Here is a 22,202-nt window from a genome sequence, read left to right as displayed (position 1 = left end):
ACAGAAGTGCTCTGCAGGGATGCTCGCCACAGAATTTCCTCATTATGCTTCCTCCTCATTTTTCGGAGCAGCAGCTCACTTTAATATTGCGAAGTGCTCGTGATTAGGCACAGAGGTGACAGCTCGTGTAAAAGACAGGCTGCTCGCACTGTTATTGACGCTATTATTTCTGGGTTTCTGCAAAGGTAAGCACTCATCCTCTGCAGCAGCAGACTGTGCTGGGAAAGTACCAGGGCTCAGACACACCAGCAGCTCTCTGAGGAGTATCTAAGCACCTCAGATCCACTTATTCAAGGGAAGGGTTTATGTGCAGCCCCAAGAGCATCCCTCCGTGAAGCCTGAGCTGCTCTATCCCCGTGACAAGTCCCCCTCCTAGCAGCAGGGCTGCATGCACTGAGCTGCTCCGGGGAGTTAGACCAGTCAGAAACTCTTCACATCTGCAACAAGGACCATCTCTGTTAAGGAAAAGTGAGCGTAATGGCATTAAAGCTGCTGTTTGCTTAGCCAACAGCTACGGCTCATCAGTTGCCATGGGTTAGCTCACGCAAAGTTACTTGTCAGCGCACAGTCACCTGGTGGTGTTGGGAGCTGGTGCGGGCTAAGGGCAGTGGCCGGGTCCTTGCCTTAGCAAGGAGACATCTGGAAGCAGCAGCAACAAAAGCACTTCGTGTCTCTCCTTGTTTTATTACTGATGTAAGGACTACAAAGTATTAGTTAAAAGATGGAAGCTTGAGCTCCGGGAGGGCAACAAACCGCTGGCTGGTCTCGTCCTCTTGGTCACTGCACAATAAACACGACATCCCCCCACTGCACTGCTTTTCTTGCTACACATCTTTATGGATAAACAGCACCCATAAAGCTCTGGATGGGACTTCTGATCTTTAAACTTCAACCAGCCCCAATAACACTCCCTTCTTTTTTCTTTCTTTTTTTTTTTTTCACAGCATGCTTTATATTTGGGCTCCTTGCTTTCCTTGCCTTACCGTTGTCCATGACTTTTACAGGTAAGTCGACTATTAAAGCAATTTAATAATATGAATTTCCTGGCACTGCAAAGCAGGTTATCTCGTGGGAAGAAACGAGTAGGCAACCTTAAAGTTTCCAACTGTTAGACCTGTGTGTTGGTATTTAAGCTTCAGACAGAGAAGCACAGCCCACACTGTATGGCGGGGAGCAAGCAGCTCTTGAATGCTGATCCTGTTTGTCTTAAATACATCTCCAGTGTGAGCCACCTCGGCACAGGGCAGGGGTCAGGACATTTGGAGGCCTTACTGATAAATGTTGGAGTCTAACAAGGTTTCAGTTTCTCTATATTTACCCATAACTCTGAATTTTCTGGCTGCACGTTGATTATTTCGGGGGCATCTGAAACACTTCCCATTATTGGGTTGGACCAGGTGACCTCCAGAGGCCCCTTCCAACCTAAACTGCTCTGCGATTTCTTTTTACCACGAAGTTGCTGACATGTTCTGAGCCTCAGACCTATTTTAATTCACTTTGATACTGGTGTATTTACTTCAGCTCAATTGCTGCTTAGGCTACCAGCACCTGGCAAAGGACTGTGGGTGTTTTGGCTCTGACTGTGGGAGGAAGCTCAGCATCCGAGACACGAGAAGATTTCATTAATCAGGATCCCTCTGTATTAACTGCGCTGCAAAAATCCTAGAAGCATAGGGCTGGAAGGGAAGAAAGGATCATCTAGTCTGCTATTTCTCTGCCTTTTTGAAAGCGCGACCTGTTTTTTTGGCCCATCTGTCTCTTTATAACCTCCCGAAGGCTGGTTTTGCAAGCAGCATTAAAGATCAAATATTTAAGAAAGGAAAGAAAAATACTTCGAGCTGCATAATTTTATACATTGCTAAACTGCATGAGACTCTTTTCTTCCCTAAGCATCAGTTTTTCCTTTTTAGATTAGATAGATTTTAAAATAATGCATTTTCTAACCCTTCATTGCTTCCTTTGGGCCTTCCCCCTCCTCCCCAGGGGCTGTGACCCAACCCTTGAGACACGTCGCTGGAGGCAGCAGCCCCCTCCTCTTTCAGACAGGCTCAGGGCACCCCAGCAGACGTCGGACTTGTCCTTACTCAAGGAAATGCCACAGCTTCCCAAGGAGATTATTTCAGCATTTCATTGCTCTCACAGACAAAATATTTCCCCCCTTATCTAATCTAAATCTTCCACATGGCGAATGAAACAGATTACAGCCTGTCCTACGCACCGTGATCACAAAGATAGATTGGTCGCTGTCCTACCCACGAGAAGCTTTGAAGTATTTGAAGGTTCCTATTATAACCCCACTCCATCTTTCTTTTCCCCAGAGATCTCAAAAACCCAACTCTTTCAGCCTGACCTCACAGGTCACTTTTTCTGGAGCTCTTTTGCTCTTTTGCCTCCCTCCTTTGGCCTCTGGCCAAAGTAACTTATTTTTTTCCCCCTCAAAAAAAAATATGACAGAACACAAGACTCAGCTGAGACCTGAGGAACGAGTGGCGCAGGATAATTACCTCGTCTGTTTAGCATGCGGGATTCCTGTAAATGCACCTCAGAATGAAGGATGCTCTCCGTACCAACTCATTAGCTCTGATTTAGTTTATGGTGCATTGCAAGCCCAGATGTTTTTTGGCAGTGCTGCTCCCTATCAGACATTTCTCATTTTTTTTAACTTACATTTAAGTTTTCTCTCCTAGATGTAGTGCTTGACTTTATCAGATGTCATCTCACAGATTTTGGATGTCTTTTTCCAGAGTACCCAGATCACTTTAAATTGTAAGTCTTGTCCTCAGAAGCCCTAACAATCATTCTGGCTCGGTGTCCTGGAGAACCTGTCCACCTTCTGCCTAATTATTAATGATGACATGGTGCAAACAAGCTCTACGTGCAGATGCTGTGGGCGGGATGCATCCCATGTAGCTCTGGGCTGTACACATCTGTAGCCAAGCTCAGTGCTGCCTGTTTCCCTTGCAGCCAGTTAAGAGAGATGGGCATTTCAGACAGTGAAAGTCCCACGGCCTCCTTTAGATGTCTGCGCTGGGATGAGATGGCTTTCAAGGGAGCTGCACAACCAGCCTAACTGTAGGCATCTATAATTTGGCCAGACCTGTAAAAATGTGTTCAGCTAAAGGCTGGCACTGCTTCCTTTAGCTGGGGCCTTCTGAGTACCAGCGACAACTGTGGCAGGACTCTGATTTGGGAGTCCTAATTAAGAATTAGGGAGTTCTAATTGGGGATTAAGGAGCAATTAGGAACTAGGGAGATGGGCTGAACTGTTACATCTCAACACATAGGCTCTTCTGCTTATCCGTGACTTAAAATTGCTATTTATCCCATAAGAGGATTTCAGCTTTAGCTTTTCCCTAGGCTGAATATGCCTGAGCTGTGGAATAGGGGTGGGAAGGTATAATTTCAAGTGCTGTACAGCTTGCACGCATGTTGACAGCTAGCCTTCTGGAAATGAATACGTGGCTGGAATCTGACCACTTTTAAATATCATTTCTTAGGAATATTTCATTATATCTTTAAGATCAGAGAGAAGTGGAAAGCGTAAAGTAAGACATTAGCCTGGAGCTGCGGATATCTCCTCCATCAGATACAGATCCCTTTTTTTCACAACTTACTGAAATTAAGAGATAATGTCACCGTAATATAGTGTTGTCAGAGGATATTGGTTTCCAGCAGCTACATATCTGCAAAGGCATTTTTAGGAAAATTAAATGTCAAGGAAAATGCAGATATTTATTATCTGAGCAAAAGCCTCTGATTTTTTTATAACAGTCTGTTACCATGATCTCAGAGAATAACTTGCTGATGTGTCACCAGTCATTTTGGCTCTTGCTTTCTGCAGAGGAAAACCGTGAGATATTATCAGTTGTTAACAAATAAATTATAATAATATTAGTTAAAAAACAGAGATGAATAACTGGTAGCTCTGGTAATAATTATACATGAACAACATACATTTTAAAATTTTGGTAGTACTGTAAATCACAGTATAAGTCATGATACATGAAAAAGAGTCTCAAAATTTTCCAAGCTCCAGACTTGTGACATCATTTAAGCCATGGATTGTTTAGCAAATTTGATTAGCAAATTAACTTTTACCAGTAGGGATGATACATTTTTCACTAAACACTCCAAAAATAATGACAGTGATGGAGACCTCCTAGACTTTTCTTCTGGGGGATTTTTTCTAGTTTTCCGGACAGTGAAAGATTGCTCCCAACAACACATTCTTGTGCATTGTCCAGGCTGCCTTTATGTGCAGTGTTCCCCAGGGGTAGCTAAATCACATCTGAAGGCTGATGACATCATTGTCTCAGTAGCCAGTCTAAGTTTTCCCCTGTTCAAATTTAACACAGTACTACTCCTTGTGCTCAAGTCTATACCAAATTAAATAATTCCTCAACCCTCAAGTGCTCCCAATAGCTGTCTGAAGACTGCTCCGATACTCTGTACTGTGTTTAGCCAGTCTTGTTGTTTAATGGCTGTTGTTAACATAACCTTTCCTTGCATCTCATTCCTTCAGCCACTTACTGTGAGTTTCCTCTGAATTGCTGATACGTTTTCTGATAAAATGGTGCCCAGAGTACTCACTTTGCAATAAATCCACTGCAGCACTTAGATCCTAGGGTAAGGCCCCCAGTCCAGGGCCTGCCAGAGAGCTGGGCTACGTGATGGTGGCTGCAGCCATCCTCTAGGAACAAGAGAAAATGGCCTGGTGAGAAGGTGGGGAGCAGGCAGCAGACATCAGATTGATCTTACTTTAGAATCATAGAATCATTTGGGTTGGAAAAGATCTTCAAGGCCATCAAGACCAACCATCAGCTTGGCCTATTGAGTGCCATCACTAAATCATGTCCCTCAGTGCCACTAAGCCACCCTCCTTTGCTACGAGGTGCATTTCAGCCATTTTCAGCTGCCTGAGAAGAGTAAGGCAATTAAAATGAGGGCAATGCTCGGTGCCAGGGCAAGTTGCAGGGAGCACTCGACTCAAAGCAGAGCTTTGATCTCTCACGGTCCCTCTACCCCATCATTAAGAGCCAAAATGAGCTCCTGCTCATCTTGGTGTTCCCAAATAAATCACGCATATGCTGTGTGTGAATTGGCTGGCACAAGGTGCATGCACCTAGATTTCACTGTAACATGCAGCACTGCCCATCTGCCAACAGTAGGTCCGTATTTCCTATTCACCCACAGTGCTGTATTTTTGAAGTTACAGCTGCATTACTTCCTTTCACCTCCTCTTTTCCTGTCATATCTGCCTGGAATGTTCTCCCCAAAACTACAGTACCACTGCCTGTCATTCAAATTGTTCCCAAGACTGACTGCTGTCATGCTACATATATGAAAGGACCCCATAACAGATTGGTCTGGGAAACAGAATCTTAGCTCCATGAAAAGTATTGGCATGTTTTCTTGATTCCTTTCTTCCTTTTTTTTTTTTTTTTTTTTCCCCTCAGATCAAAATCTCAGTAATACACTGGAAATAGCAATTGCCTAGGTTCCTAAACTGAAAGATATTCCCCAAGTTCCCTGCCCAGCTGCTTTTGAGGCAGGCTATTACAGGGCCAAGGACTCTGGAAACACTGGCAGCTGCTTTCTGAAAAAGATACAATTTTCAATGACATCCCCGCTGCCCACCTCTTTACATTTGGAAGTCTGAGCAGGCCTCGGTGTTAGATAGTGGCAAAATGGACAAAACATTGCAGCTTTGAGACTAGCAGACAAAAAGGGAGAGAGTCCAAGTCCATCCAAGTCCAGCCCTTTTCAATTTCAAGAAGCCTGGTAATAAATATTTAGAAGAATCCACTGGACTCCGCAGCCCAGAGACACAGCAGATCACTGCATCCTACGACTAACCTAAGATTAGCAAGCAACCACAATGCAGAACACCTATTTAAGCTATGAAAGATGTGTGGGAGACGTTCAGAGCATCAGCAATATTCTGGACCAGCAACAGGAGTGGATTTGGTGGGCAAATTGAAAAGCTGAAGAGGGCCACAGCTACAGAATCAGGCAAAACAAACAAACAAAAACTAGAAAACACCAGTACCTCCTTTCTTACCCTAATCCTCCTTTTCGGTGTAGTTCTGAACATGGAGGCAAGATGTTCTACCTGAGAGACGTTTAGCACTAAGACCAGCATATTGCTTTCTGTGTCCTGCATCTAGAGAACCCCAATTGTTAAGAGGGAAGTCAAAAAAGCTCCTAGAAAACACGTTATACACCAAGAAGAAAACAGAAAATCTCTTCTGGCCTCTTCAACTGATCAGCAGAAGCCCTGAAATATGGGATCAATGACAATAAAATTACAGTGTAATGAACAGTTTAAAATTGACTAAAGATGCCAGTGGGTAGGAGACTTGGGCAAATGATTCATCTCTGCTAACTTTAGGTATTTACAGCTGGCTGTCTAGATTCCTTGTATAGTTATAAAGAGAAAGAGGCACTTTCAGGGCACAATTCATCTGACCTATTTTAAACGCCTATCTTAGGACGAGAGGAATTGAATTTTAGAAGTGTCTATTTCTCCCTATTGACTATAAAGAGAGTCTAGGAAACTAGTTCAGATATAGATGCCTGCATTGCAGACATCTAAATTTGGACAGATGAGTCTCACTGCCACAGACCTGTATCACAAGCTTCTGTGTCTAATGCCAACATCATCCTTGTGCTGCCATATATTCCCTTCCCTAAATCCTACTCAGCTTTCTAGCAGTAGATTTGAGGGTTGCCAGGATCCCTGGCTCCATAACAACCAGTGCTTTTAGCCTCCAGCAACCCAAACAGCCGGGAAACTTGAGCTTCTCTGGTTCCCCATTAGCTGTATGGGTAGCTAAAATGGCTCCAGGAGCTCCCACGGGCGCTAGCACCCAAGCTTTGAGGCATCTGACTCGGGAACATGCCGCACGCATGGAGCTAATGAGCAGAAGAGACCTGGGAGAAACTTATCAGAATTCATTTTTTCACAGATGGTTTTAATTTTCCATTTTCTACCTCCGATGAAAATTTCCTGACCCAGCTCATTCAGCTGTTCACTCAACAAAAATGAGGTGGCTGATGCTAACAAGCAGCGTACCTGTCTCGGATTAGTAACGCTGGAAGCCAGCGTTGTTGTTCCCTTTGCTCTCCTCCTGCCTTTTGTTTGCTCATGGCCCTCAGTCCTGTAGTGAGAGAGGCAAACCCCATTTCATTCAGCCCCTATTTCCATAGATGCTGGGTACGTGTCTCGGGTCTGTGCTTCTCTTGCAGCACCTTTAATTTCCACTGTATAGCTCGTTGCACTATTTGATCACTCGAGATAACAAACGCTATCAATTTTTGCCGTTCAGGAATGAAGTTTTTGGAAGACTGCCCAGTTCAGCCACTAATTCCATTATATCTGCTGGTGGGTGGCGTGATTGGCAGCTTAAAGGTAATGTGCCTCGTATGTGTGAAAAATATCTTGTGTGACTAGACTTTGACTTGCTAGTTAAGACATAATGATGGCTCCAGACAGCTATGTGCACGCAGCACTGAAGGCAGCTATCTGGATTGAACCGTGCTTGTTCCAGCACTTAAAGCTCCCATCAGTCAAGTGAGATGCTAATGAGTTTTCTTCAGCATTGTCCCACACAGTGTGGTGTGACTTTCTCCTACATCACAGCATCTGTGCTACCATCCCTGCCGGTGGAAATGCCTACAGAACGTGGCTGGCTGTGGCAAACGGGGTCCTCTTTCCTCAAGCAGCCCTCCGAGCCTGCCAGACCTTTCTCCTGCACTTTCACGGGTGTTTGCACATCGCGCTTCACAAGTTCAACTTACTCACACTTCGGCCTGGCTAGGAGCGATGACTACGCAGTAGCAAGGCTTCCTCCCAAAATAACTGCATCCTTGCCTCCCAGCAGGGTTTATTAATCTAGGCACAGTATTTTCTAACCACAGCTACCCATTTTCTAGTGGACTGTGCTCACTTTTATCTGTGCTGAGCCAGAGCCTGGCAGCTTGACAAGTCCAGGTACCCCCATATCTGTCACACCCTGGGCACTACAACAAAGCTTTAGCTCTACATAAACTCCAGGACGAAGGATGGCCCCCACTGTGCCATGCCCCTTTGATAACGTTTCTGGTTCTTTTTCTTTGCCAGGATTGAAAAAAGGGGGAAAGAATATTCCCCTGCAGGTCTCTACATCCCCTGCGCTCTTTCGCAGTGGTACCCAAACTGTAGTACCTCACTGGGAAATGAATAATCACTCTGAGGACCTTTGGTCAGTAAATAAGTAAATGGAGAACAAAGAGAGTGCTTAATCTTGCTATATGAATTTGCTATGCTGTGAGTTCTCCTGGCAAATGCTTAGTCATTCAATCACAGCATTGGGCCTATTTGTGTAATCAAAGATTCATTTAATAATGGTTTAGAAAAGATTAGATCAGAGTTGAAAGGAAATTTTCAGGCTAATGAATTGAAGCATTCATCAAAAACGTTGACTATTTCTTAGCTATTGCTGATTTGAATCCAGTTTTTCTCAACCAAAATAAGTGGGTCGGTTAATATTCCTGCTGACATCAAATGATGGCTTAAATTTGGTTTCAGCTGACAGCAGGACTGTGTATTTTGCAGCCTGGCAATATCAATTTCAATATCAAAAATCAGAATTTGATTTGCCTAACTAATGTCATCTCATAGCACTTGATCTCCAGATAAGTTCCACTGCCTAAATTCTACCTTGTTAAACTCATGAGCCTGCACTGACTGGTACTGGGTTATGGGAGCTGTGCCTGAGCAGTACATCTGGCTAGCTTGAAATCAGAGACCTAAAAGGTCAGCGAATGGTTGTAGGATGAGGTCTTGAAATAATGCTGTCCCGTGATGGACATAATTTAATGACAAGTCATTCTGGTTGTAAGGATCTGGACAGATCGGTAGGTTTCTCATCTGTTTCTTTAGGACCTCCAGTCTTTTAAAGGCAGTGGTAACCTGTAGGTGTTCACCAAGGCAATTGAGCCATCCTACAGTGTCTGGAGAGCCCTGCTGAATTCATGTCGTCATGCTTCATAAGCAGATATTCTGCAGTTAGTAACAATGTGAGCAACAGCCAGAATGTGCTTCAATCACAGCTTGGCAAGGCAATGTATGTAAGGTTTAAATGCATTTTCCCAAAACTTGTTAGATGCAGTTGAGATCTATAAATCCAGCTGGGAGGGCTTTCTGACTTCCTCCAAACTGAAGCTCATCTGCCAGTTAACCCCATTTCCATCACTGAGCATGATGAGGCTTGAGCAATCTGCCTGGGTACTGAGCTCACCTCAAAGCTAAAGAGCTGCATGGAGCAATCAGTTTTACAGGGAAGAGCAAGAGAATCCTGTTCCCAGGATGCCCACCTGATTCACCTGTATGGCAATGGTAAATGGAGCTAGGAGAGACAAATCCACCCACTACAAGGCAGGAACTACTCTCCTCAATACATCTAGCAGTTACTCTAATCTGTTCTTTAAAATCTCCAGTGAGGGAGCTGCTGCCATTTCCCCACATAGTCTGTTCCCATGCCTTTCTATCCTCACCACTGGCAAGTTTTTTTCCGATGTCTGCCCTAAATCTCATTGGTGAATCAACTGTATGGAAAAACTTATTATTTTCCGGCAGAATCTGCCTCATTTGTGGCTCCTCTGATTTCTCTTATGTCATGTCCCCACACTCAATTTTAATTTGGCTGAAAAGATGGCAGTGGTCACAAGGTATTCAGATTTTCCACAACCAATTTACTTATTGCCTTTTCTCCCCCAATGTCTCCAGGTGACCCTTCTGCTGTACGACTCAACCAGGATGAGGCAGCTGCTTTCCAAGTCTGTTGTGATTGATGATGATGACGATGACGAATATCCCTGGAGGCAGAACGCTCACAAATACTACATCCATCTAACCCTCAGCCTCTTCCTCTTCCTCTGGTTCATTCTTGGGAACTACTGGGTTTTCTCTGTGTATCTGCCAAATTTCATCCCACCCTTCCACCAGCCTCAGGATTACTGTGACAAAACCCTGTACATTTTTGCTGTTGGTGTTCTCATTATTAGCCACACCGTTCTCTTTCTCCTTATCTTTTGTAGCTGCTGCATATACTGTTTTTCCAGGCAAAGATATTCTCCTGAGGAAGACTAAAGGCCACAGAAATTAAGCTCCAGATGTTAGAGAAAGGGTGTACAATGAAGAAAAGGCAATAATTCACCCTTGTGTGTATCTTTGTTGTACTATAGATATGTATGTTAGCAGTCAACTGCAAGAGGAAATTGTAAAATACATTCCAGTGCCATCTGGAAATAGCTAAGCTGGAACACAGCACATTCGATGTAAAATTGCTGCTGCAGATGCCAGGGTGCACTCTTGCTAACTTCTATATCTCTTTTTTAACTCTTGGGTTTTCTATTTGTAGTGTCAAGTTCTGCAGTAAGCCCTTGCAGATGACAAGCTCCTCTAAAACCAGGTCCCCTTATGTTATTTCAGCATAGTACATCTTTGCCTGTTAAAGTAGCCGTGCTGTCCTCCTTCCTGGGACCTGAACACCTCCGTAGCCTTGCTGTTACTGTCCCTGCATTACAGATGAAGGGGATGAGGCACAAAAGATGAAGGGCTGTGTTCAGACTGCCTTGCATGGCACATGGACTGTGACAGGAATTTAGATGGCCATCAAAGAGCTTCTTGGGCTACAGTTAGACCAGCCAAGGAGTAGCTGTGATAGCAATATGAGCATATATAAAAGGCAGCCTGAATATGGCCCCAAGGTCTCTCCTGAACCTGGACTAGAAAGCATCTGTATCTATATTTGGTGCTAAAGCAAGTGGTCTGAATATATCCATACATATCCAATACATCCAAACGGAGCCAAGGCCACAGTGCAAGTCTTTGGCAGAACGAGGAACTGAGCTACCGAGTACCAGCTCAGTGTTCCCCAGCTTGGGGAGACTCCTCTTTCTCCACTTTTTGTATAACAGTAATCTGTCAGTGTCACACCAACACAAAGATGCTCGTCAAACCTTTATGATTAAGTTCATAGAAAAATGGATGACATTATGTTGGTAGTTTAAATATAGAAAATGATGAGACTTGGGCAGGGATGTGAGAAGTTCAGGTGGACGTGCTTACTACAGCAGTTCTCTGGTTGTGATGTGAGTGTACGTTTGATTTGTTCACCGTGGTGCTGTACTTATGGAAATCTATGCTCAATGGGCAGATGTAATGAAAACAGCTTTTAAGTCAACAGCAGTGTCAGCTTTAAAAGCACAGGCATGCACAGAGACAATTGTTTTGTGACATGCAATGGAACAAGCCCATAACCGGTCCTGGTAGATTGTTTTTTAATGTGTTGACGAATGCAGTGTAAAAGTGCTCTTTCTGCTTTTGCTTTTATGCATTTCTGTTGATACGGTCAAAGTGGAGGGGCTCCCCGCTACATGAGCATGGGGATGGCCCCAGACGGAGGAAGCAGATGTCTGTTTGGGGTATCTTTTCTGTTAAAAACCACACAGCCTGTGTTTTAGAGAAACCTGAGTTATAGGACACCTGTGGAAGGGCAAGATCTGTTCAAGAACAACAAAATGCCATAGCTGAACAGGCTTTGCTCAACCATCCACCCTGGGACTGAGGCTAAACAGTACAACACCTGTGGGAATCACCTGTCATCAGCCATGAACATTTATCTCAGGGGCTATTGCATAGACAACTAAGGGTGCATTTGGTCCATACAGATTTTAATTCATGTCCTGACTTTAAGAATTATTTATTTCCAGAAAGCTAATCTCAGAAAGAAGATAGGATAAAGGGTGGAATAATCTGCCAAGAGGGAAGCAGCAGTGTAGCATTCCCCAGCTCTGTAGCAGCCACTCAGAGTCACAGTTAAGGCTGTCCCTGCCCAAAAATACAAGGAATGGGGATCGCTAACACTGCCATGGTTGTGTGTTGGGGGTACAGGACCAACAGCAGCCCTTCCTTTTAGCAGTGGGCTGCAGATAGTGTCTGGAAGAAATCACAGGCTGTGTTTTTCCATGAGCTGCTCCACCCCACGCTCTCTACTGCCTCTCTAAAGGCACTACACATTTCTGAAGGCACTACACATTTCGGAAACAAAACTTTAGCTAATGGTGAAATGCTAGAATTCCTCCTTCCCACCACAAATATTTCAGTGGCTCAGCACTTGGTCTTCAGGACTTCAGCATAGTCATATATTCAGAGCTCAGTTCTGAAGTGATCTAAGTGATTTTACCTTCAGTGGAGAGCATCTTTCATTCATTAAGATGCCAAAGTGTTTAAGAAATTGCATCTCAGCAGGAATAACTCCATCCATCACTTGAATGTAACAAAGCAGCTGTTTAACATTACACAGGAACTTCACCCAAAACCATAAAAAAGAAAATTATACTGAGTTGATAATGCAAAGGAAATTTTTCAAGAAAGTAGCTACACACATTCCTTCCATGGGACTCCCAGTAAAAATGTCCCTGTTCTTGCAAAATGCTGCTAGGATAGTTCTTGTTCACAAAGAATTAAGGGCTCATGCTCCTAAGCGAGTCAGAACTGATCACTATGCCACTGTGCACCCAGCGATCTTGCAGCAAGTGATGATGCGTGTGCTCCTACCCGCGCAAAGATGAGCGGATTTCAGTTCAGTGCACAAGAGAAGAGATTTAAGCTATGAGCGCCTGTGTGAGGACAGTTACAGCAGCTCAGCAGACAAGCAATGATTTATGAAACCCCAGTGATACAGCAGTGAGCCTGAGGCCCGTGTCTCTTTCAAGGAAGGCTAAGACTGAATAATTCTCTGCAGTCTACTTTGGAGATTTAATATTTTAGGTATGAGAATCCAGTGTATTCGCAGACTTCTTGGGAAACTGCTGCCAAATCACGTTGTTCGTGTTCAGTACACGGTTGATTCAAGTGGAAAATGATGGAGGAGGTATTACAGAACGTAATGGCAGCTGTAAAATACTTTAAAGTTCTATAGAGTAAACAGAAAGCTTTGTTAAGATCCGGAGAGGAAAATTCTGAATTGACAGTATTTACCTTTACTTGTGTACATGAGTAACACCTTCAAAACTGCTGGAGCCATCCAGACAGATCTGAGTATGCCTTCTGCATTTTCACTGCCACTGCCTTCTTCAGCAGGGTGGAATGATGCAGGTGTGGAGCTGGGACACCTGGTTTTGGGCATATGATTAAACACAACTGAGTTATAGTGGCTTAGTAAGTTTTCACTGTTTCTCTGACCCGCTACCACCAGCAGAATAAGTTCTCTTGGGTTGCTCCAATGGTTAAATAAAGCACGCAGCTTAAACCCAAAGGAAGGTAGTTTAATTGAAGGAATTTTATCTCACTTTGGGGTAAACTAGGAATATTTGCATGGTCCACAGCACCTTATCTTGCAAACAGCAACTTCTTAAATTGCCACAGACTGACGGTGTCCCAGGCATATATATGCTCAGTCCCTGGAGGAATAAACACATTCCCTCAGCAAACCACTGTGGGGGAACTAAGTCATTACAGTCCAAGTGTTGAATGGCTGAAAATGCAATATACACCTCGGTATGAAATTGTTTAACATTTTGCCACTAGACTAGAATTACAAATTGAAAAATACCCTTTTTTTTTTCTACAGTAATACAAACGTCTTTGGGAAAATTGAACAAAATACACCCTTAAACCAATCACTATGAACTCAGAAATGTACTGATTACAATGGAGGAAGTCACCTGCAACTGTTCTAGTTAAATCACCTCCCCTTGAGAAATAAAGCACTCTTTCTAGCTCTTAAAGGAAAAAATAACCATGATTTCAATGGATTAGATAGCCTGTGCACTGCTAGTATCAGGTAATATAAAGACACAAAGACGTTTCTGCTTGCACATAAAGACTATAGACATATACATACCATAAATGCAAAGGCAGCAGCCATGAAACACATTATGCTTGTTACATTTTATTGCCCACATAATATTTCTCCTCCCTCTACTCCACCTTCTTTGGCAATAGGCATAATATTCCAAAGCTCTGAGGAGCAGCTTCCCATAGCTTTTCTAAAAGCCACAGCCAGACAAGTAAACATTTCAGTCCTTCATTTCAAATGCTGAACACAGACAGCTCTGGAGTCCTACCTGCTGACCCAAAGAAGAAGGGAAAGATGGACATCAGCCATATCAGAGACTTCGTCTCCTCTGGAGTAGAAACAGGAGCTCTGTACTGCTGGAGAAGCAGGAGATCGTTCTCACACAGCACTTGCTCTCTGAGCTTTATGAGGTCCCAAGACACCAGACTTTAAAACGACAAGGTGACTGTGCAGGAAAAAAAAAAAAAAAAAAAAGCAGAAGCTATTCTAGGTTATTTCAAGAGCTGTTTTAAATGTCTCAGATCCTGAAATGTGAACAGTCGGTATAAATGAACCTAAATGCTTGGGCTTTACAGTCAAAGGGCTACAAATCTTAAACCAGTGACAACTCCTATACTTTGCACAGCATTTTAACAGATTAGTTTCTGTAAGTTACCTTGATTTTTATCTCTGATTCTGATTATTCATCTTCCCTGAATTCTAGTTGATACAGGCTTTGCCTCACGATGAAGACCCATGTGTGTTCTACCTATAACAGAGACAGGATTGTTACAAGGGAATGCGATCCGAAATTGTTGCTTCTTGGCTTATGTTTCCTGATCACTACTGGAGTACATGAAAGTCCCACAGATGTTAACCACAAGGGGAAAACCAAAACATTTTTAGAAAGCATATTTAGAGGGGGAATAAAAAAGGCTGACAAGTACAATCTTACATTGCATAGTACAAGAAAAAGTACAAGAAAACTGCTGAAAAGTACAATGTTATATATTGCTAGAACAGGTTTCAGAGAAAACTGCATGAAATGCTGAGAAATCACACATACATGCTCATAAGAGTGAATGTCTATCAAATGTCTCATTTGAATAAAAATACAGGGAGGAAGATATTGACCAATGTAAACGCATGAGCCTATGTGGTTGGAGGTTAAAAACTAAGGAACGCTACATCTACTAGTCATGCTAATTATAATCAACCCTGCTGCAATTTCACTGAGATGAGTAATTATTTCAGAGGCCGATTTGCCCCCCAGATTTGAATCTTAGCCATACTGACTCTTCTGTATGACCACTAATACTCAGGCAAAGGGGAAATCTGTGATACCTTTCCCCACGCTGCAATCTAACAGCTAAATGTGAGAGGTGCCCTGAGATACAAACCGTGGGCTGGTAGGCCAACGTGTATGAAAGCTTTTTTTGTAAAAAGGTCTTCTTGATTTCCATGTCAGTCAGTTACCTGGCTATCTTATGGATTTGACTCTCAGTCCGTCAGAAAATAAAAATAAACATAAAAAAAATTACAGAATCACACATGGTTAGGGTTGGAAATACCCCCTGGAGGCCATCATCCAACCCCTGCTCAATCAGGGGCACCCTGAGCAGGTTGCCCAGGACCATGTCCTGGCTTTTGAAGATCTCCAAGTAGGGAAACTTCAGTACACATTACTGTTTCATACTTTTTATTTATTTGCAGAATATATCAGAAAAAAAAGTGTTTATTATATTTAATGGGCATTCAAAAATTTCCTCCAACAACTGGTGAAATAAAAATGAATAAATGGGTCTAGTGGCTAATTGCAGGGGAGGGGTTGGCTGCATGGATATAAATGAGTAAGCTGGATAATCAACCCTAATAAGCTGTAAGATTTGCAGAATAAAAATAAGAGAAAAGAATGGAGTATGGCAGAACTCACCCAAGTCAATAAGCCCATGAGTAGTATCCCTGTCCAAGAGCCAGCAGTAAGAACAGTAAGATCCAGTAGAAGAGTAGCAAGAAGAGAAGCAGGTAGCTGAAGAAAATATTAGTGCAGATAACTGCATTACTGCCACAGCAGAGCAACAGACATGTATGTGTTTGAGTATGTTGTGCACTGTAAGGACACACTTTTCAAGATCATTTTTCAGTCAGGAGAATCATAAAATCGGTATTTTACTGACTAAAAAAAAAAAAAAAGATTTTCTAAGATGAAAATCAATTATAAAGTTCCTATTATTTCTTAAAACAGTTATATACTGAAGCGTTTATAAACTATATGATATCCAGGAGATTAATTAACTAAACCTGCTGTACCCCAACAGTTCTGTTCACTTTGGGAGGTCACTCGGCAGTTCCTCTCCTTTGCCAGGACACTCCTGTCCCTGGTGGACCCCACAGGCTCTTGGAGACCAGAGCCCTCAGCAGCTGATGGCAAAATCTATACTTCTGATAAGGCAGAGTAAGAGATTCCTTTTACTGGCCACTGAGAGGAGATGATGACATACTGGCATTTTTTTTTTTTGAGAACAAAAGGCTATACGGTCCGGGGAAAGCCTGACAGTTCATTGAAAACAACCCTGCTGATGACAGCTGCTAGCAAACTTAGCAATGGCTTGGGTATAAGAGCACACAACAAAGAAAATACACTCTTGTTCCTAAAAACACCACCCGTCAGAACTTCGACTCCTCCCTGCGTTCAGGATGAGCAGCTTTTGCTTCTCCCTCCCTGTTAATAGCATAAGTACTTCAGACGTGTCCCTGGGACCTCGGGGCCTGCATGTTCCTCTTCAACCACTCACCAAACCCTCAGCTTCAGCCAGGCAAGGGGAAGGGTGCTGACTGCCTCTCCCGGAGCTGCTGACAGCTCTTAATTGCTGTTACACTCACTGGGGCACTGCTGGTTGCTCAAGTTGTTTTCAAGTGCTCCGCATCCGGAGCTGAGGCCAGCACGGCAAAAGCTCACTCGTGGGTGGCTCCCCCAGGGACGGGAGCTTGCACATGGTGCCACTTGGAAAACCTGGCTCCAGCAGATGCTGAGCCTTGCTGCAAAAGCCTGCTCCCATTCCCGTTGCAATCAGTGGCAAGGCTCTGATTGATTTAATGGAGGCAGGCACAGCAACTTAATTAGAAAATTGGTAGCTGCAATGCAAGGAGGGGATGCACAACAGCCTGCTGGATCTCCTGTAGGAAGCAAGCAAAGGAGCCGGTTGTGCTTAAGACAGAGATTTCAGCCTCTCAAAAAAAAAAAAAAAAAAAAAAAAAAGATGATAGAAGAGATTGGCAGGATGGCCTTGAAGCTGCTCTTAAACATCTTGCATAATACATAATTGCTCTTCAGCTCTTGAGTACTCTATCTACCTTTTAGATCTGTCCCCTGGGAAGAAAATATGAAACATGCTGAAACACAGAGCCCTTAACAGTAATCAGTATTTTCAACTCTTCTTTTGAGTTGTGAGGCAATTAAAAACTTGCTTAAAACTCCTTGCTCTTTCACAGATATAATGATGGATCAAGTCTAATTTTTTTTTCTGAGTTTGTTTTGGACAGACATAACAATTAATATCTAAAGAAAGCCATCAACAAGTATTTGTGGAGTGTGGGCAATATGAGGATCAGGACCTGGGAATAAGCCATGAGTTATTTGACAGCGTAGACATGCCTGAAGTGTTATAGTCCTCAAGGGAAACAGTTAATATGAGTACATTATATCAGGACTAAGCACTGACAGGGTGAAGTCATCCTGTTTTGTGCTCAAATGAGGGAAATGCCAGGAGCTCAACAGACTTGTGCTTTTCTTGATCCTTCCCTCTCCCTCACAGTTGCTGGCTGTGGTAACTACCTCAGATGTTGGCTGCCAATCCAAAAGAAGAATTCCTTGTCCAAAAAGTCCCTCCCATCCCGATTAGTCTCCTATCTCAGTTTAATGCTAAGCTAGCGGTAACCCTGAAAGAAACCAAAAGCTGTAAGTTCCCATATTTCCCAAACTCCAGAATGTATTCTGAGTCAGCTAACAAAGTGTATCGACCTAGAATTCAGTATGAAAGGCAACAAGCAGCCAGAAGTCTTGATATGGGTGGAAACTTTGCTTGTGAGAGTACTGCCGGGCAGGCACTTCACTGACACCAGGTAACTCTTGGCAAAACTGTCTCAGCTTTCTCCTTCACACAACCCCTGTGGCGTTACCACTGTGATGGCTGGGTTAGCTGAGAGCACTCGTTCAGTCTCTAGTCTCCTGCCTCTGGAACAAGAGTACAAAATCAAAAACATCAGGGGAGGTGCAATGAGGTGACAGAAACGTCTAGGCGTTAGGGCAGTGCAAGAGCTCGCTTCTGAAATGAAGCTGTTCAGACAGATATGAGAGAGAAGTTTCGCGGCTGAAATTCTCATGCACAGATGTATCAACACAGTACTGTCACAATTCCTTTCTTGGTGCTACCTTAGGCCCTCACTATGTAAAAAAACAAGTGATTCTAAGGGAACTGGGGATTGTTGCACTAACACTTCAATGACCAGGGCACCATTTCTTTATGTTTACAGAATCTGCTGAAAGTGGTATTTGTTAAAAGGGTATGCCTAACATCACCGTAGTGGTGCTACTGTATTTACATAATATCCTTAGAGAATCTTGTGTATGTACCAGGGCAACACCCGTTCCCATCTCTACATTCAAATCTCTTCCTAACAATCATATCTTCTCCAAGGCCCTGATGTTAAATAACAGAAGCAATATGCTGTCATTTACCATCATCACTTAAACCCCCAAATATTATAAGCTACTTTCACTGTCTAGCTGTCTCAATGTGTTATTGTGCTTGACTAGTGGACAGCTTCTGCCATGCATACTCACAGTGGTTAGTACCTCAGTGCTGCATCACCCAGCATCTTGTTGATTACAGTTCAAATGGTTTAGCCTGGAAAAAAGGCAGAATCTTGAGTATCTGCATACTCCCCATTTACTTTTGGAGAGGTCTGCAGACTGCAGAAATGCACCGCTTATCTTTGAGAGCATAGGCTGAAACTACAAACAAAATGTATCAGAGACTCTTCTGCTTTGTATTAAGCCATAGTCTGAGTGCTTAATAAATACATGGGTAAAAAGAAATGATAAAGGAATAAAGCACAACCTGGCTTATTGCATTTACTCACAGGAACTTCTACAGAGTTTGTGTTTTGTTTGAGATTCACTAATGTTTTTCAAACTGAAACCGTGTTTCCTGTAAAGAATGCAGCTAATTCTGCAGGGTAAGCGACCGTGGAACATTACTGTTCTTGTAACAGCATACTGAGACACACCAAGGGTTAAAAAGCCCAAGGTGAGACATTCTCCAACTAGCATAAAAATGTGGGGCGACACTGGATGTTCCTAATGGCAGGCACGCCCACATAATTCTCTGGTTTTCCTGTGCTGTGTGTTTTACTAGAACCAGCATTCAAGGAGAGTAACCAGACAGATTTGTATAGGCTGTGAGGGAAAGGGGAAAGCTGGAGGGCTAGCAGGGCCAGGGGTTCAAAGCAGGAAGAGGGAACATTATGTCAGACTGTACGCAGGACTCTCACAAGCCTAACATCTGCTCTGTTCACAGTGAATGTGATTATCTAACATCATTATAGCAGTCTAGGCTGTACAGTTCTGGTTGCTAATTGCAGGCTGTAGGTGACGATCACAAAACTATTTCCATATAGCTCACAATTATATATTTACATTTACAAAGTACATAACTATAGTTCAGGCTGCCATTCACTTTTTATTATAGGAAATAATGTGCTGCCAATTACACTACTGCCAAGCTGTTCCTTTCTGGGCCAGAAGTCTCCATTTTGAGCATCAGAATCAGGATGAATTGTTTAGGAACGCTTCAGTCAAAAAGTCCTAGACTTTGCCAAGAACAAAAACAGTTAAAACTGACTCACTCTGCTGGTTTTAAATACATTCTTTCAACTGTTTTGTAAGAACACGCATTTTCAGATTTGGTGCAAAGGTAGGATATTTACCTGGATGGTCTCTATAGGGACCATCCAGAAGATAATAAGAAGATATCTCTGTGATATCTGATAATAAGAAGATATCTCTGTGAAAATGTGTCTTTTTGCCCTCTGAAAAATCTTATTTCATGCACGATACCCAGTACATGCACAGTAGTGAGTTCAAAAGTTTTAACTTCATGGTGGGAAGTACCTTTTGTATGAGAGCCTAATACTTACACAACATGCTGAGAAAGTTGAGTACTTGAGTAGGAGCTCTTTACAAATGTGAAGAGATTTAGAAAAGGAAGTATAAGGCTACTGATAGGGTCAAAAAAGATGGAACATTTCTCCCTGTCTCTCCTATTGAAACCAGGTAAGTTAAGATGCTGAAAACAGTGTTCCCAAAGCAGCTTGTGTGTGTGGCCCTGCAAGCTACATAGGAAAATGTGAACTCAGCTAAACTTATACACTGAACTTTGTAAATGCATAGTCCTTACCTTGCTTAAAAACTATACTTACAATGACAATTTCTTTATGGCTAACATAGATTGTCCAGACGTGCCATTACAGATGATTGTCTTGGGCTTAACATCGTTAACACACATACCACAGGAACTGAAAACATCTTTTAACTTCACTCGCTCGCTGTAATGGCTACTTGCATACCCTTTCCTACAGCCATGCTTTACCCCATTAGTAGAGGCAGGGAGATTCATGGGCTTATCCGTCACCTAAAATACTCTTTGCTGTGGTGCAATATGGTTGTTTATGGTTTTGCAAGAGCTTCCTTTTAACATTTTTTGCAGAGCAATGGGTTCACAGTATGCAGGTCCCAGCCTCTATTAGCAAAACCTGACATCTCATCTCCAGCCCTAGCGAGGCTGACAGCAGCACTTGTCCTGAGCAGATGCCTCAGCAAACCTTTTTCTTTTTTTTTTCTTTTTCTTTCTTTCCATCTTTCCTTCCTCCCACTGCTATCGCCCCTGCCAGCCACCGCAGCCACTGACAGCCATAGCCTCATCTCTGTAGCAGCCTCCAGCACAATATGCCAGAGGCTCACAGCATTGAGCCTCTTTGCTTGTTGACTGATTAAGAAGGGACAGAAAATATGAAAGTATAACGAAGAAGCAGCCCCAGACCGCCGAGGCGGCTCCCCCTTCCCTCGCACCCCTCTCCCCGTAATGGCGGCGCGGCGGGGCCGGGCCGGGCGGGCCGTCACCTAACGGCGGGCGGGCAGGGCTGCACCGGGCGCCTTTATGTAAGGGCAGAGGCGGGGCCGGCACCGTGGTGGGGGCGGCAGCAGCACCGCCACCATGTCCTGGTACCGCAACACCGTGTGGTTCGTGAAGGGTCTGCGGGAGTACACGAGGTACCGGCGGCCGCAGACCCTTCGGCAGGGCCCGGGGACGGCGGCGGCGGGGCCCTGCCCTGCCTCGGGGCGGGCGCCGCGCTGTGGCGTTTCTCGGGGCGGTGTTGGTGGGGGAAGGTGTTAACTATTTGAAGGCTTTCCGCGTTTATTTTCACTTTGAAACCGAAACTTCTCCAGCAGGGCAGGCGAATTTCAATCCCTTATCTCTGGGAGCTGCCTGAAGATGGGGGGGAGCACGCCTGAGCCAAATCGGAGCCGCCCCACGTCCCCAGCGCGGTTTGTGCCGTGCAAAACGCTTCCAGTTTTTGCCACATAAACTGGAACAGTCCCTGGCACTGTGTGTTTCCTGTCCAAAGAGCACAGGGAGCAATGGGGAGAGGGGGAAGTTAAGCCTGCATTGCATCTGCTGGGGAAAAAAGTATCTGAGCTGTGCAGGGAAAGCGCTCCTCAACCTTCCCTGCGGTTAGCTGGCTGTGCTCTTTTCCAGTTCCTCACAGTGGTCTCTGGTCTGTCTAGGGGCGGCTATGAATCTGCTTCCAAGCACTTCAACCCAGCAGATCTCGAGGTGAATGTGGCTGGAAAATCCTTTCTGATCACCGGATCAAACAGTGGCATCGGCAAGGCCACAGCCAAAGAGATAGCAAAGAGAGGTGAGCCAAGGCAGAAATGAGGAACCCCAGGAGGTCCTTACAGAAAAAGCATTTTTAAAAAGGCTAGGCAGTTTATTTTACAGTGCTATTAGTATGGGTTAAAGGATTGAGTGTGAGAAAACTGAAATAGTGGAACAAAAAAATAAGTGGAGAAAACCTACAAAGTTTCTCAAGTGCATCTTTACCAATATTGTCTATGTTATAATGTCATCTGAATATGTCAGTGACTTACCAAGGTCTTTTTAAGTACAAGTAGCAGCCTGGCAGAATTTGAACTATTTGAACAACTTACAAATGTGTCATATGATGAAAGAAAGCAAATTGACTTTGCCAAGCTGGAGATGGGAGAGTAAAGTATTGTACTTGATCTTGACGATAATAACCTGGGGTTTGTGC

General features: G+C 43.7%; 2 protein-coding genes and 1 long non-coding RNA gene across 12 annotated transcripts in view; 2 read left to right on the top strand and 1 right to left on the bottom strand.

The window, feature by feature from the left end:
- Positions 1–11,463, top strand: part of TMEM272 (transmembrane protein 272) — a 20,148-nt gene extending 8,685 nt beyond the window's left edge. Inside the window, exons 3-5 of the mRNA XM_048068370.2 lie at positions 945–1,004; positions 7,329–7,411; positions 9,770–11,463. Of these exons, the coding sequence (XP_047924327.1) occupies positions 945–1,004; positions 7,329–7,411; positions 9,770–10,132 (506 nt within the window). The 3' untranslated portion in view covers positions 10,133–11,463. The remainder of the gene's footprint in view (positions 1–944; positions 1,005–7,328; positions 7,412–9,769) is intronic.
- LOC106035110 (uncharacterized) lies at positions 3,382–21,178 on the bottom strand. Of its 3 annotated transcripts, XR_010828197.1 has the most exons (11): positions 21,007–21,178; positions 18,670–18,733; positions 17,848–18,060; positions 17,662–17,765; positions 15,760–15,855; positions 14,503–14,595; positions 14,116–14,292; positions 13,028–13,161; positions 6,627–7,160; positions 4,591–4,690; positions 3,382–3,835 (listed from the first exon to the last, which is right to left on the bottom strand). It is a non-coding gene; the product is annotated as an uncharacterized lncRNA (long non-coding RNA). The 3 variants fall into 3 exon arrangements; XR_010828193.1 differs by lacking the exon at positions 21,007–21,178 and having other exon boundaries at positions 18,670–20,124; XR_007165072.2 differs by lacking the exons at positions 6,627–7,160; positions 21,007–21,178 and having other exon boundaries at positions 18,670–20,124.
- The window catches only part of DHRS12 (dehydrogenase/reductase 12), a 26,454-nt gene continuing 25,251 nt past the window's right edge, over positions 21,000–22,202 (top strand). For 2 of the 8 annotated variants that reach the window (XM_048068367.2, XM_048068368.2), the window contains exons 1-2: positions 21,000–21,156; positions 21,673–21,806. In XM_048068367.2, coding sequence (XP_047924324.1) covers positions 21,101–21,156; positions 21,673–21,806 — 190 coding nt within the window. In that variant the 5' untranslated portion in view covers positions 21,000–21,100. Of the gene's footprint in view, positions 21,157–21,672; positions 21,807–22,202 lie in introns of those variants that run through there. The other 6 variants (XM_048068364.2, XM_048068362.2, XM_048068363.2 and 3 more) reach the window with 5 other exon arrangements.

Source organism: Anser cygnoides, chromosome 1, assembly GCF_040182565.1.
Source record: "Anser cygnoides isolate HZ-2024a breed goose chromosome 1, Taihu_goose_T2T_genome, whole genome shotgun sequence".
NCBI classification, from domain to species: Eukaryota; Metazoa; Chordata; class Aves; order Anseriformes; family Anatidae; genus Anser; species Anser cygnoides.
The sequence above is the reverse complement of the archived record's forward strand: the minus strand, read 5'-3'. Positions and strand labels throughout refer to the sequence as shown.